Source organism: Heterocephalus glaber, unplaced genomic scaffold (genome assembly GCF_053883595.1).
Source record: "Heterocephalus glaber isolate CG9 unplaced genomic scaffold, H.glaber_assembly_v1.0 deba00001429, whole genome shotgun sequence".
Taxonomy (NCBI): domain Eukaryota; kingdom Metazoa; phylum Chordata; class Mammalia; order Rodentia; family Bathyergidae; genus Heterocephalus; species Heterocephalus glaber.
Window position 1 is genome coordinate 10,837,932 of NW_028258294.1, and position 14,220 is coordinate 10,852,151.

At 46.6% G+C, this 14,220-nt stretch overlaps 1 protein-coding gene across 1 annotated transcript; it reads right to left on the minus strand.

Moving 5' to 3' along the window:
* Positions 1 to 406: 406 nt before the first annotated feature.
* On the minus strand, positions 407 to 13,112 carry Gpr83 (G protein-coupled receptor 83). Its single transcript, XM_004838046.3, has 4 exons — positions 11,914 to 13,112; positions 7,435 to 7,560; positions 4,996 to 5,129; positions 407 to 3,198 (listed from the first exon to the last, which is right to left on the minus strand). Exons 1-4 carry the CDS (start codon positions 12,298 to 12,300, stop codon positions 2,574 to 2,576), a joined length of 1,272 nt encoding a protein of 423 aa, XP_004838103.2. The 5' UTR covers positions 12,301 to 13,112; the 3' UTR covers positions 407 to 2,573.
* Between the last annotated feature and the right edge of the window lie 1,108 nt (positions 13,113 to 14,220).

Genomic DNA, 14,220 nt, shown 5'->3' on the forward strand with positions numbered 1-14,220 from the left:
CCAGCTTTACCTGCTGGAATCTCCAGCCTGGTATGGCAGAAATCATGGAAAACACACGGAAGGTGATGATCATCACACACTACAAGTGACAAATGGCTTGCCAAGCTCAAGTGGCAGCTTTACTTCCTCCTGAGTTACAAAGGAGCAGATGGAGCTCAGGGTTCAAACATGCAGCACAGATTTATCACCACAAAAGATGGGACTTGGCAGTAAATTTGGGGGGAAAGCCTCTGGATAAGGAATCAGAGGTTTCTCAATTGGTTATTTACCCTCTTAATGCTTAAGTTTTTGTCATCTGAATTTCCAGGCTATAGGCAGATAATCTCAATGCTCCCTTCAAGTACTCCATTCCATTCCTGCTGAAAGTATCAAACGATGATAGTCACAAGTCCAACAGGCACAGTCCGTACATCCAAAGGATCTTTTATTGTGACTAGAACAATTGACAACAATGCATTCTTTGCAGCACATTGGAAAAACTTAAGATTTACAGATTTCACATTCACAATTACAAGTCATTTTTGCTCTGAGTTACATAGGGAACATGGGAAAGGCAGCAGACAGGTACCAGCCGGAGGCCCAGACCTGAGGGTTTCCACTGTGAGTTGGCAGTATTTGTAGATGCCCTCATAGTAGAGAAAAAGAACCTTTCCCTATAAGTCCCAGGACAGGACAGTTTTCAGCATCCCTGCTGGCCTGTTCTCATTTTGGTTTATAGAGTTTCTATGGCAGCATCAAGATAAAAAAATAATAGCTACTTCTTGACATCACAAAGACAACAAGGATAGGCACATGAGCCATTTGGCCTGAAAATCCCATTTGGGAAATCCCTTTGAACTGAGAAAATGCTCTCTGTCCCATGAAAGTAATTTCTTTTAATTCACAGTTCAATAGGTAATTTAAAATTTTTTCTATCTTGAAAATTTTCTAATAGCCTCTAACAGACTAGTGTAAGGAACTCCTATTGTTTATTAAAGAGAAAGACAATGCAACCAAGTTCAGTTTCAACTAACAGCCAAGAAATCTAGTTAAATACTGTACAAACTCCATCTCCTCCGAACCTCAGTTTCCTACTCAGCTACAAATGCATGCTTTGCTTTCCAGATCTCTGCAGGGCCAGAAGGAAAATAGCCCAACACAACAAAAGCAATTGCTCTAGGCTGGGGAATTAAGCTCCTTTCTTCCTGACACGTCTATCTCTCTGGGTGACACCATGAGTCACTCAGGACCAGATGGAAAGTGATGAAAACATTCAGTCTCTGGAATGAGATTTCTCTGGCAAGTGAGCCCTGAAGAAAAAATGTTTCTTTAAGGATTCCATAGATTTTGGAAGTGACACGTGAATTGCTAAGGTGATGTTGATAGTGAGTCTCCTTTCAGGAACTGGTGTGAAAAAAATCTCATTATTCAGACAACATGGAAAAGTGGCCTATCTAGACAGCTTGGGTTGATGTGGTGCCTAAGCACAATTATTTCCAGCACATTGGAAAGCCTGCTTCCTCATCTCCTCATGTTCCACCCCATCTTGTTTTTGTATAATTGCAGGAAAAAAAGGAGTTATACCCTGTGGCTGAGTCTTGTTCCCTGGCTCATCAAGATGGCCTCCAAATGAAGGCAGGGACTTCAGCCAGGCTCTGTCCACCACTGACAGGCAGATTCTGTCCACTTCATGACAGTCTTCATCTTAAGTTCTTCTGTCACCTCTTCCTTAATGCTTGTGGTGGACACTGTTCCTTGGAGAAAGGTTCAGAAGTACTCAGCTACACCTCTGTTTCTTGCTGATAATTACAATTTAACAGTAAAGTGTGGCTTACAACTTTTTTTTAAAAAGTGCACACACACACACACACACACACACACACACACACACACAAAGGAAAAAGCTGCAAAGAAATCCAAAGCATGTTAACGGAAGTTATCACAAATCAATGAGATAAGGGGGCAATTTTAATTCTGTTCTTTTTGTTTTTCTGCATGTTTCAAAGTGCTAACAATAGGTAATAATAGTGTAAGGAGACTAAATGGTTCTTTCATGTTTTGTGTAGGGCCAGACTGTTAGACTAATGACTCATCTTAGTTCCAAGGACTCTGGAAGGCAAGGTAGAAAAACCTCTGTGTCCACTCTGGCTTGCTAACATCTCAATGACCAGTGAACTTGTTTTCAGCAGAGCGCGGTGCTTTTGGGTCAGCCACACTCAAAGCATGACTCAAGTTTCCTCTGTGAATGCTCAGTAGGCAGAAGGAAGGGTTGAAGACAGCTGCCCAGCAGCTGACTGATTCTACCCCCATTGGAGTGGGGGTTGCCCTTGGTTCTCTTGCTCAAGGATACAGGGTGTGACAGCTCACAGCATCTCCCAAGTAGGAATTTATAAACAGATGTCTCGTTGATAGCTGTGTTTTAGTTTTCACATCAAATGGAGCTGGGAGGCTGGGAATTTTCCCAGGAAATCGGGAGTCCTACTGCTTCTGCAGGAGCTTGTTTACAGCATTGTACAGGTCCTGTGTTAGAGGACAGGTTATTTTCCAGTCTCAGCTAGAGATAGATCCCTCCTGCTGCCCCTTCCCAACCTCCTCTAACTCACTGCCACAAAGGGCTCCACAGATAATAGATCCATCTTCCCAGAGTGGAGTTGAGGGGAAGGCAAGAGGTTATTGGCTGGCAGAGCCCTCTGACCATTGCTTTTTTCTGTCCAAGCCACTCTGAAAGTAGGGACTGGGGAGGGTGGCCTGTCCTCCTGAGGCTTGAGTGGCCTTTGGCACATGCTCAGTAATGTCTTCAGCTCAACCCTGAAATTCTCATTCAGCCAGCAGTAGATAAAAGGGTTGTAGCAGGTGCTACTCATAGCAAACCAGTGGAAGGCAAAATAGAGGGCGTTGTTAGTGTGGATGACCTTGCTGGACAGGAGGAGGACATAGCAGTTGAGAGGGAACCAGCAGAGGGCAAAGAGGACCACCACCAGCATCAGCATCTTGATGGTCTTCTTCTTCTTGCGCCGCAGGGCAAGGTACTGCTCGGTGGTCACATCTCCAATCGTGTTGCACAGCCACAGCTTCTTGGCCACACGGGCATAGGCCACAGAGATGATGAGGAGAGGGAGGATATAAAGCAGGATGAAGGTGGCCAAGTCCAAGTACTTCCAAAAGAGGTCAGCTGGCTCGGGGAAGTCTGGTAGGCACAAGGAACGCACGACGTCCTCACTGAGGGCAGGGAGGAGGGAGAGAGAAAGAGCAGGACAGGGAAGAGATATGGGTGTGGAAAAGCTTCATCCCTCCCTTGGGCTCCAGGCACACCTGTCTCTTTCTGAACCTTTGATGCCATAGCCTAATAATCTGATCATGTTTCTGGTTTCCCACAAGTCTAGGAGTTCCTAAAGATAAGGAAGACACTCAAACCTCTCTGTATCCTCTTACCCTTGCATGATTCCTGCCCATAGTAGAGATCCAATAGATATTTGTTTAATGAATACAACAGTAGTAAAGTTCCTACTCTGAATAGAATCATCCTTGAGGAAATCTTAGAATTTTCCATGGTGCTGTGTTCCTATTCCTTCAGCTACTCATTAACAAGGATCTAGTTCATAGGATGTACCTTGGTCCTCTTCGTGCTGTTTAGGGATGTCCATGTGGCTTGGTGCTCTTGTGATATGTGCTGGTGACCGTCACTAACAAAAGAAGAGAAAAATCCCTTTGCTTTTGTTAGAAAAAAAGGTTTCCATGTATAAAGGGAGGTAGGGAAACTGAATGTTGGAGGTCTGAGTGTGTGATTCATTCCACTATCCTAGGATTCATTTATAAGCTAGTTGAAATCAGCCTTCAGAGCCTGTTTCTCTTGACTCTGCTTTTGTCACAGGAGCATGAGTGAATGTGCTGGAGTACAGCAAATGGTGATACTGGCAGTGCACTGGCCTCAATTCCCAGCGATCCCTTACCGGACACAGTACCAGCCCCCAACTCCTGCCCACAGAGCCAGAAGCAGCTGGCTGGCACCTGTAATTTTCTAGGTTCCTAGAACTATTCTCAGACCACTTCCCACAGATTTACCTAGAGCTAGAAGTGCTCAGGAGTGCCTAGAGCAGATGATTAACAAATAAAGAATGTGAAAGCCCAGCTCCACTGCTGATCAGATTGCTCCAGAGCCCCTGTGATATCCCTGAAATCAAACCCTGGGTGGTCTCTGCCCCATCCCATCCTGCCCTGCCTCCCCACCCCCTCTCCCATCGTTCCTGGGATTGTAGCCTTCATAAACCACTTCCATGTGTACCTGTCTTTATCTCAGAACTAATTTTTAAAGAACCTCACCTAAAACAACCATAAAATGTTTTAAATAACTCTACAATCCTTCCTTGCTTCCTTCATTCAGTAAATGTAGATTTAGGGCTTGATATGCAGAGAAGTTAATCAAGGTGTTGGAATCACTGAGGTAGCAAATCCAAAATGCAGCCAACTCTTTCTAAATTTACAATCTAGAGGGATTTAGGAATAAGTGAACTAGCTTAACTGTTTAAAAGGTAAGTGTTTAAATGAAAGAAATCCTTACTTGATGAGAGCACATGATAAACATGAATGAAAGGTAGGAAGAGGTAGATAATCCTCCCTCCAGCACAAATACACATATGTATTTTGTTTCTAAGTCAGTTGAGAGTTTAAACCCTGCTCCTGCGGATTCCCAACTCAATCCGTGCGAGCACATGCCCCCTGGTGGCAGAAGCCACCTTGTCCTTGCAGACAAACTGGAAAGAGCAAGGAGGAAAGTAAAATTGTTGAGAAGAAAAAAGAAAAAGAGCAGAAAAATGCAGATAATGAGCGTGGGCTAAAGCTCAAGAGATGGGAGAAGGGTAAGGAGCATAGCTCAGCGAGCCAGGTACTCATAACTCTGAGAATCGTGTATCCAGAGAGGACTCCAGCAGTCCTTTGCCAAGGTCCCAGTCAGCTGGGAGAAGGCAGAGATGGGCAAGTTCCTCTGAGTCCCAGGCTGCTCTTACAAATTCCTCTCACCTGTACTTGAAGGTAAACAATTTCTGGCAGATAGCATGAGGGAGTGAAAAGAACGTAGCCATGATCCAAATCACAGCAATGTAGACGATACCCTTTGTGACTGAGATCCGGGGCTTTAATGGATGCATAATGACCTGGAAAACAAGCAAATTGCATCATTAGTTGAAGAAGACCGAAGCAAATAAGAATCCAGATGACACAGCTCGTTTTTCACATAAGGCAGGTCCTGTTCATAAAGTTAAGATCCTTTCTGTTCATTGTTGAGCCCCCAGTGCTGGTATGCCCTACACACAGCCCACCTCCAGGGTTGAAAAAGAGTTGGCTGTTCACATGCCTCTTGCTGCAGTGGGAGGGGCTGGGGAAGAGCTCTGCTTGCATGGCTCCCTCAGCAAAGCTGGCAGAGGACAAGCCCATGCTCAGCCTCCACCTCCTCCAGATCTCATCTTCCTGAGACTCTACAGCCCCAAGCGACTGAAGGGCTCTGAAAAGGTTTGAGCCTGGTGGACATGAAAAGCAAGCTCTCAGTACCTATCATGGAAAGCAGCACTGACACTTATTTGGGAGCTCATAACACTATTTCTGAAAGCTGTTGCTAAAATTGCATAGAGCCCAACTTTCATGTGCCTATAATAAAGCCAACGTTACAGGCTTCAGGCTGAAATGCATTTTGAAATTGCTACTGTATGTCAATCAGTTCCTCTCAAAGGTTTAAATAAAGACTTGGGATTTTTTTTTTTTTTGTACCAGGGATCGAACTCGGGTCTTTGCGCTTGCAAGGCAGGTGTCGGAACCACTGAGCTAAATCCCCGGCCCAAGACTTGGGAATTTTAAAGCATCCTCATTGCAAGATGAGAGTTATTACTTCTTAAAAAAAAAAATTTGGGAATAGGTGAGTCCAAGGAGTGAGGAGAGGAGTCACACAGAGCTTCTGTTCCCTCAGGATGGCATTCCAAAATATATGACATTCTGGATGTGTCCTCAGGGATTTTCCCCCCAATATTTTCACAGTTTTATGGGAGGATGATGTGTGGAGGCATCAGGTGCCATCCCTGTCCTTCTTACTCCTGGGTTCAGGCACTATGGAAAGTGGCAGTCTGAGCCAGAGACCCCAAACACTGATCAACGACTCCACTGGCTTTCGGTCTAGCCTCTATGTCTGAGTATACGTCACAGCAACATAGTCAGCATGAATAATATTGATCCTCAGACCCACTCTTAGGCCATGGGTCTACTCTCACTTAGCTGTGTTAAACAGAGTTAAAAGTAGGCCAGGTAAAACTAACTCAGAGCTCTTACTGAATTAGTGGTGATTAAGAAAAAGCAAGAAACATTTGTATTCAAATCTTCACACTTTGTTCTGAAATACCTACAAATATATGAAGAGTTGATTTTTACAAAATAAAAGCATTTTGGAATTCTAGAGATCACAAAATTTATAAAATCCAATAGCTTATCATACGCCTGAATCCCTTTGAAGACATTCCTGTCAAGTTGTCATCCAGACTTCACTTAGCTACGGCTGGTGACATGAAACTTGCTACCTCCCAGATAGCTTTGCATCTTTGGACATTTCTATTAGGAAATCATTTTTCACATTGAACTACACCTTTGTGTCTGCATCTTTGAAGTCCCCTATCCCTTGGTCTTTGTTGTACCTCTTGGTTCTACTCAGGGCAAATCTCATTTCACTTTGTCCTGGTAACCCTGATGACTTTGGCCTTGTAGGTTCCTTTGAGTCTTCTTAGAGCAGGGTAGTCTAGTGATCACTGCATGAGCTCAGAGCCAGCCCTTATTCTTGCTTCATCACTCACAGTCATCTGATCTTGAGAAAGCCATGCATGCACTTTTCTGAGCCTCTTCTCTTTGATTTAGCATATTCTAAGCATAAAATACAGGTACATTGAGTTAGTATGGGTGAGGCACCTGGCATGGAGACATACTCTTCCAAGACGGTCACCCTTGGGTCCTCTTTGGATGCCCACCATCATATCCACCCATGTGTTTCTGAGGTCCTCACCTCAGTGCCATTATGATGCTTGTTCCTGCCATCTGGACATCCTGGCTTATTTTTCTTCTCAAAACTCTGGGACAGTGAATATCCATCTCCTACTCAAAAGCCTTATCTCTGACCTACAATCATTTCCTGCACTCTTCAACTGTGATTTTCCAGGTTTGCTTCTCAAAAACAAATTTGTCAATTTCTGAGGCAGAAAAATGCCATCAGCAAGTTATTAGAACAACCAACTGGAAATAACTTTTTGCAACTAGCAGGAAAAAGGGTTTGATATCCCTAATCTACATGCTTATGCTGATCAATAACAACACAAATACCATCATTGAAAACTGGGCTAAGACACTATCTTGAGAGTGTTTCCCACAGGCTCCAAGAAAGCAAGGCCAGAGCAGGAAAGAACGAGTGTTGGGTGCAGGTGTCTTTACCTGGTGGCGATCCACAGCAATGGCGGTCAGCGTGAGGGCTGAGACATGCAGGGAGCAGTATTGGGCGAAGCGGCTAACATGGCACATGCCTTTCCCAAACACCCATGTGCTGTTCACAAAACGGACCTGGAGACCAGCAAACAGAGGTTAGGAGACAGGAAGGCCTTGACTCTGACACCCACCTCCACTCCTCAGTGATCTATCTTTGAGGAGCTGACCCTCAGGAGGATTCTCCAGCTCTACCACCTCCTCCTTTCTTTCCATCTACAGTGCCAATTGTGAATCACATGTGATTTTTCTCCAGCATTCTCATTCTTATTTTCATTCTTCAATTAAACACACCTTAATCATGCTTTTAAGGCTATTAAGTGTCAGAAGAGATTCAGAATGACATGGGTTTTGTTTAGAGTTGAGCTTCCTCCCTGTAGTAGTTTATTGATGCACAACCTTAGGCAATATATGTAACCTCTCTGAACCTTACCTTCTTCATTTGCAAAAACAAAAAAGCTTCAAAGTCTCTATCTTATAGGCTTAGTATAAAGTCTGCAAAAGGTGGAAAAAACATCTGGCAAATTGTTAGAGGGCCATTATTAGAAATCAGTAATAGGTATTTTATGTGTAATAATAAAATTCATTTTTGGCCCCAGAGAGTTCAGTCTAGTGAGAAAACATACCTGAAAAGCCACAGTGTGTGAGCTGTGCTAAGAAATTTAGGCTAAGCCAATTTTGCAACTCTTAATCTGAGAAGGACACCCAGGGGGTTAGAGAGGCATGGCTCAGAATGGGGAGAGCTAGGGCTCTAGGAGCCAGTCTAGTCCTCCTCCGAAGCATCTAGGGTTATTGGCTCATGCAATTAGTACTTGAGCAGCTTCTATGAGTAATGTCTCTTGCCCAGGAGAGATAAAGTCTGATTCTGATCAAGGGCTTCCAACCCAGGCAGAGAAGCACTCAGATAACTTGACAGAAAGATGGAAAGTAGGCAATGCCTTACATAGGCCCAGAGGACAATGGGTCACTGGGTGGGGTGGGAGTGGGCAGAGGAAGAGAGTGATGATAGATATAGAGACAGGGAAAGTCAGTCCAATAGAAGAGTATGGTGTAGAGATTTACAGCAGAGTTTTTGCCACTTACACTGTCACCTTGGGCAGGGCACATGAGCCCTCTGAGCATCACTGTCCTCATCTGTAAAACAGGGCTACTTTTTCACAGGGTTCTTGTGAAAATCAAACAAGACAGAGTACATACTAAGGAGGTGGCCATTGTGACATTGTGACAGCACAGAGAACACTGAGATGAGGAAGGATTTATACATGTGGATATCAGAACAAAAGGCATTGTTGCTGGGTCAGAAATCCCAGGACCTGCTTGGGGAATGAGGAATGTGTTGGTTTGGCTGCAATGTGTGCATGAGAGTGGGGACAAGTCTGGCCAGGATCATGAACTGACGACAGCAGACCGCAGGCTTTATTTGTTGCAGGATGGAGGTGGGGGATCAGAGAGGAGCCATTTGAGGCTTTTGAACAATTCAGCAACATTAAGAGCTAGATGTTTTCAGCTACTCCTGCATCTCTCCCTGCAGTGACCAAATCCAAACCTCAAACAGATTTCAAACCTAGTTCCTCTTCTTCAGTCCCAAAGCAATGGCCCTGTTATAGCCTCCTAGCAGCTTTCCCTGTTCTCCAGTCTTGATCCCTTATAATTCAGCCTGATGTGTTTCTTAACTGAAAAATCAGATTGTTGCCAGCTTCCAGCTAAACATCATTATGCTCTCAGGACACAGGCAGATGCCTCAGGAACATCCAGCCATGCAAACCCGGTCCCAGCCTCCCTGGCTGGCCTGTCTTTTCTTGCCCAAACCTCCTCTGTGCTTTTTGTCTCTGCTCCAGCCAAACTGAGCCACTCAATATTCCCTCAACATATCATGAACTTGAAGGCCTCCTTGCCTTTGTTTGTTGCAGCCCTTGGCTACACTGAACATTCATCTCAACCTGGGAAATTCCAACTCATTCAGGCCCCATTGAAAATGTCATGGTCTTTGCAAAGTCTCCTTTGACCCTCTCATGGGACTCTGGGGAATCAGAATAAAAGGTTTCCTCCTCCAGGCTCCACTGTGTTCTATGTATGTCTCTTGTTCACTGTTCTCTCAATGATCAGAGCTGAGCTTCATGCTGACTGCAGTGTGAAGTGACTAGGAAGGGAGACCAGGGAGGGTGGGCACTGTCACCAGGCAGCTGAAGGCAGATGTCTTAACCCACTTCAGAATGTGTGCTGAGCAGGCTGAAGGGTGAGAAGACCACCCCGACCCCTCCCTCTCCCTGGTTACCATCACTTTTTAAATTCTAGGAAGAGTTTGGAATGGGCAGTTCCATGGGTTTAATTCAAAGCCAAGATGCTTTGGCTCATCCTTGTTGAGGGGTGGGGGCGGGTAGAAGGCTGTGTGCTGAGTTTTCAGGACCTTGACATCCTCTCTTGTGGGAAATCCTCTGAGGCGAGGTTTCCAACTCTCAGCTATGGCTTGTTGAGGGTTGAGGGTCTCCTCAAACGTCTTGTGTCTGAGGAAGATCTAGCACTGCAGCCTGGCTCTAGAAACAAGCAGCAAGCCATACCTGGGGGCCTTCTGGTTCCCATCCTGGGTGGCCCAGCCCCACCTCAGCACTGCCCATTCTCAGGTCAGAAATCAAGGAAGGAGCCAAGTACAGCCAGAGATCTGCTTTCTCATGCATCAAGGCACCAGAGTGGGTGTGACTTGGAAGCCCCTTTTTCCTTGGTTAGTGCCTAGACAATTCATAGTGGTCATCAAGATATAGGCTGGAGGGCCGGGAATTTAGCTCAGTCGTTTCATCGCCTGCTGCACAAGTGCAAGGACCTGAGTTCAATCCCTGGTACCAAAAAAAAAAAAAAAGATATAGGCTGGAAGAAGAGCAGGAAAAATCCATGATTTTGAGCAGTAGAAGCTGACATGGTCCAGAGAGTCCTCCACTCCCATGGCTGTCTCCTGTACAGACCTCTGGACCTGAGATAGGGGACAAAGTTCTCATCCTGGCTCTGCCTATTACTAGTCAGGTAGCCTTGGACAAGGGGTTGAACCTCTCTGTGCCTTAGTTTCCTTATCTGTAGAATGTGATTAATGTTCTCATAAGAGAGAATAAGAGCAGGAATGTAAAATTACTTGTAAGATGTAAGGTTTGGAAGGACATCCACACAGGCAGGGAGATGGGCTTGCAGGGTTTCATCCACTTCTTTTTATCCCCCTCCCCCCGTATGTGTGTGTGTGTGTGTGTGTGTGTGTGTGTGTGTGTGTGTGTGTTGAGAGGGGAAAGAGACAGAGAGAATAAATAATCTGCTTTTGTATTAACTCAAATAACAATAAAGTTAATCAATAAATTGAAAAAATTAGCTCAGGTTAAAGAAACATGCTATATAACTGCATTATAATTATTCAGTCAGTCCTCACAGTTCCAATTCATCCATGAGAACTGCACTCCTAGGTCACAGAGGGACAGAAATGGCACCAGTATCAGGCAGCGAGGGACTGGGGAGGAAGCCACCCACCACCAGTGTGCAGTGCCCCAGACCTGCCCCCGGTCTGACGTCCAAGTCCACTTCACTCTCACTGCTCCCCAGCATAGACCTCATACACAGCCTCACTGTCAAAGCACAGAAGAGAAATGCAACTTGAATAAGCGGTCTGGGGAAAGGCACTTAAGGATCCATTAACGATTAGCAATTCTCTGCTATGTCAATTGTAACACAAAGCAGTGCCCTGTGGGTGGGGAAAGGAATTTCATAAGCTGCACTTAAGTGGGGGTCAGTGCCCTAATCTCTGCTAACATTTCAGAGCTACTGTTTGATAATAGAAAAAAAGCCCATATCCAATGGGATTAAACAGCAGATGGTCACCCACAGGGGGCTGCCGATTCTCAAATCATTGACCCAGTGCCATAAGCTGCAGAAGATCTGGCTTAGAAAGTAAAATTGGTAAAGAAGGGTAAAGAAGAAAGACGGGGGCGCCGGGGATTTAGCTGGTTTTGCCGCATGCTGCGCAAGTGCAAGGACCCAAGTTCAATCCCCAGTACCAAAAAAAAAAAAAGGGGAGAGAGGGAATGGGTGTAGTATGGGATGTGGGGAGAGAGAGAAACTGCAGAAAGAGTTACAAGAAGAAAAGAAGATAAAGGGGGAGAGGGGGAGAGGGGGAGAGGGGGAGAGGGGGAGAGGGGGAGAGGGGGAGGGGGGAGGGGGGAGGGGGGGAAGAAACAGACATCAGACAAAGAAAAACAGGAGAGAGTTGAGGGATGAGAAATTAGAGATGAGTGACAACAGAGCAAAGAGACTTTAAGATGGGCAGAGGTCACAGGAATGAGGAAGAGTAGTAGGGATGGGAGACTGGGGGTGGGGGGCATCCACACGGGGTGGGGTGTGGCAGGAGGGAAAGTTTTGGAGTATTGAGAGAGGACAGAAGAAGGCCAGGGCAGGGCTTACCAAAGTGAAGGGGGTGTTGAGCAGTGTGATCATGATGTCGGCCACCGCCAGGTTGACGATGAAGAGGCTGGTGGCCGAGTGCATTCGCTGGTTCTTGAAGATGACATGACAGACCAGGACGTTGCCGAAGAGCGAGAAGATGATGATGAAGGAGTAAGCTACGACGAGCAGAGCTTTCACGGTGGGCTTCTGGGACTCCGCCCCGTAGCGCCTCCGGCCCACGAAGTTCTGCCAGTCGGAGAAGGTGTAGTTGTTCCAGGAGAAGAAGCGCGAGGCGTTGGGGGTCGCCAGGGCAGCCTCCAGGCTCTGCTCGTGGGCCTGGCTCTCGGGGCGCTCGGCGGCTCGCACCGAGTGGAGGAGGAAGAGCAGCAAGCAGGAAGGGAACATCGCGCCACAGCCCGGAGCCCGGATCCCCGCAGCGTGCTGTCCAGATGTCCCCACCGGTCTCGGTGCGCGCTCGGTCGGGCGCGGGGAGCAGGGCGCGCCGGCTGTCGCGCCGTAGGGTCCGGGACCGAGGAGTCCTGCGTCCGTCCTCGCGCTATGGGTTTCTTTCCGCACTTTTATATCTCTGCTCCCACCCGGTACTAGCGGGGGGCCTCTGCCTATTGGGCAGCGCAGCGTCTCTTGCGGCGACAGTGACGCGCTGGGGCTGACAAGCCTGGCTCCGCGCACCGTGCCAGGCGCGCGGCTGCTGTTCCCACGCCCAGCCCCGTGTACTTCTCTAGCACACGGTCTCTGGGTTTCTGCTGAGCCTCTGGTTAAAGGAAGTGGGCAGAAGCACCTAGGGAGGTGAGTCGGAATCAAGTGGGGCCAACTGCAAGCCTCGGTCCGGCTGAGTCTCCTCCTTCAGTAGCAAGGATCAATTCTGTTTGTTTCCACCTCAGCAGCAAGCTTGGCATAGTTTCAGTACTGAGGTGGGCAAAGTCATCCTGGTGGATCCGGGAACAAGGCAAGCGATGAAATAGAGACAGAGACGTCCAAGTTACTACTCTTTGAAAGTCCCCAGCAACGCAACTGGGGAAATTTGTTTTGCAAGGAAACTCTTTAGAATAGTTCCCTTGATGGACTGAAGAATCAGAGGATATGAGGAAGTTCACTCTGGGCCCCCTTAGGGGAACAGTTGAGCTTTCTGCCAAGAGGAGTTAGAAGTTGTACCTGTAAGGGGTATTACTATTAGCCTTGCTGTTTTTCAGTCTCCCACCTACCTCCCCCAGAAATCTTACTCACCTGTTTTCACTGTTACTGTGACGTCTCTCTCAGTCACCCTTCCCTGCCATGCACCTGCCTGACCTTGTCGTTAAGACTTTGTGTTCTGGAATCAGGATCTAAACCCAGCTTTGTCTCTGTGAGATCTTGGGCAAGTTCTGGCAGTGCGTAATTGCTTTTCTTTTCCTGTATATGAGGTTTTTAGAGACCCCTGTATAAATCTCCCACCATGGCAATGTCTGGAGTAAGAGATGCGATAATTTGTTGACTACTGGTAGCTACACCCTTAACTCTTCTTTCTAAGGTAGCTGGTGTGGGCTCTTTTTACTGTCTCATCTCTCCCTGCTGAGCAGTGCCTTTGGGCTAACACCCCAGTACAGGACTCGAGCCCAGATTCTTTCCACACTGTCCACTTGGTCCCAGGGAAAAGCCTGCCCCTTTGTCCCACTCAAACCCTGGAGGACAGACCCCTCCCATCAAAGTCCTCTTTTCTCTGTCAGCCTCAAGTGGAAACTCCAGACACGTCTCAGTTTGGGATATTTCTAGGGGCATTAGGCATCAGTTTCCATATCCCCTTGAACTACAAATACATAGGCCGAACTTGTGGATAAACAATTAGAAAGTGGGCTGATAAGTGCCACCATAGTAAAATATAAGGTGCATTATCCAGTTTGGAGGGTCAGGGAAGTCTTACCAGAGTATGTGACGCCTCAACTCAGTCCTGACAGACCATCAGGAGACAGTTTATGGAGGAGGACAAGAAGGAGGAGGAGGAGGAAGAAGAAGGGGGTAGAATATGGAGAATTCCATTGAAAAGGACTCATAGTCTATTCACAGGCATGCAGGTGAGCAGCGTGTCATGCAAGATGAGTGGAGAGAGAGCTGGAGAGGGATATAAGGGCCTTAACATGAGGGCCTCATAGGTCATGCCAACAATTTGAACAATTTCCTGGGGGCAGCAGGAATGCATGGAAAGGTGTAAAGAAGACACTGACATGATTAGGTTTGCATTTTAGAAAGAACACTCCAGCATGTGAATGGAGGATGGAGAGAATGTGGTTTGCAACAGGACTGAAGGCTGTTCAAGTGATCCAAGAGAAG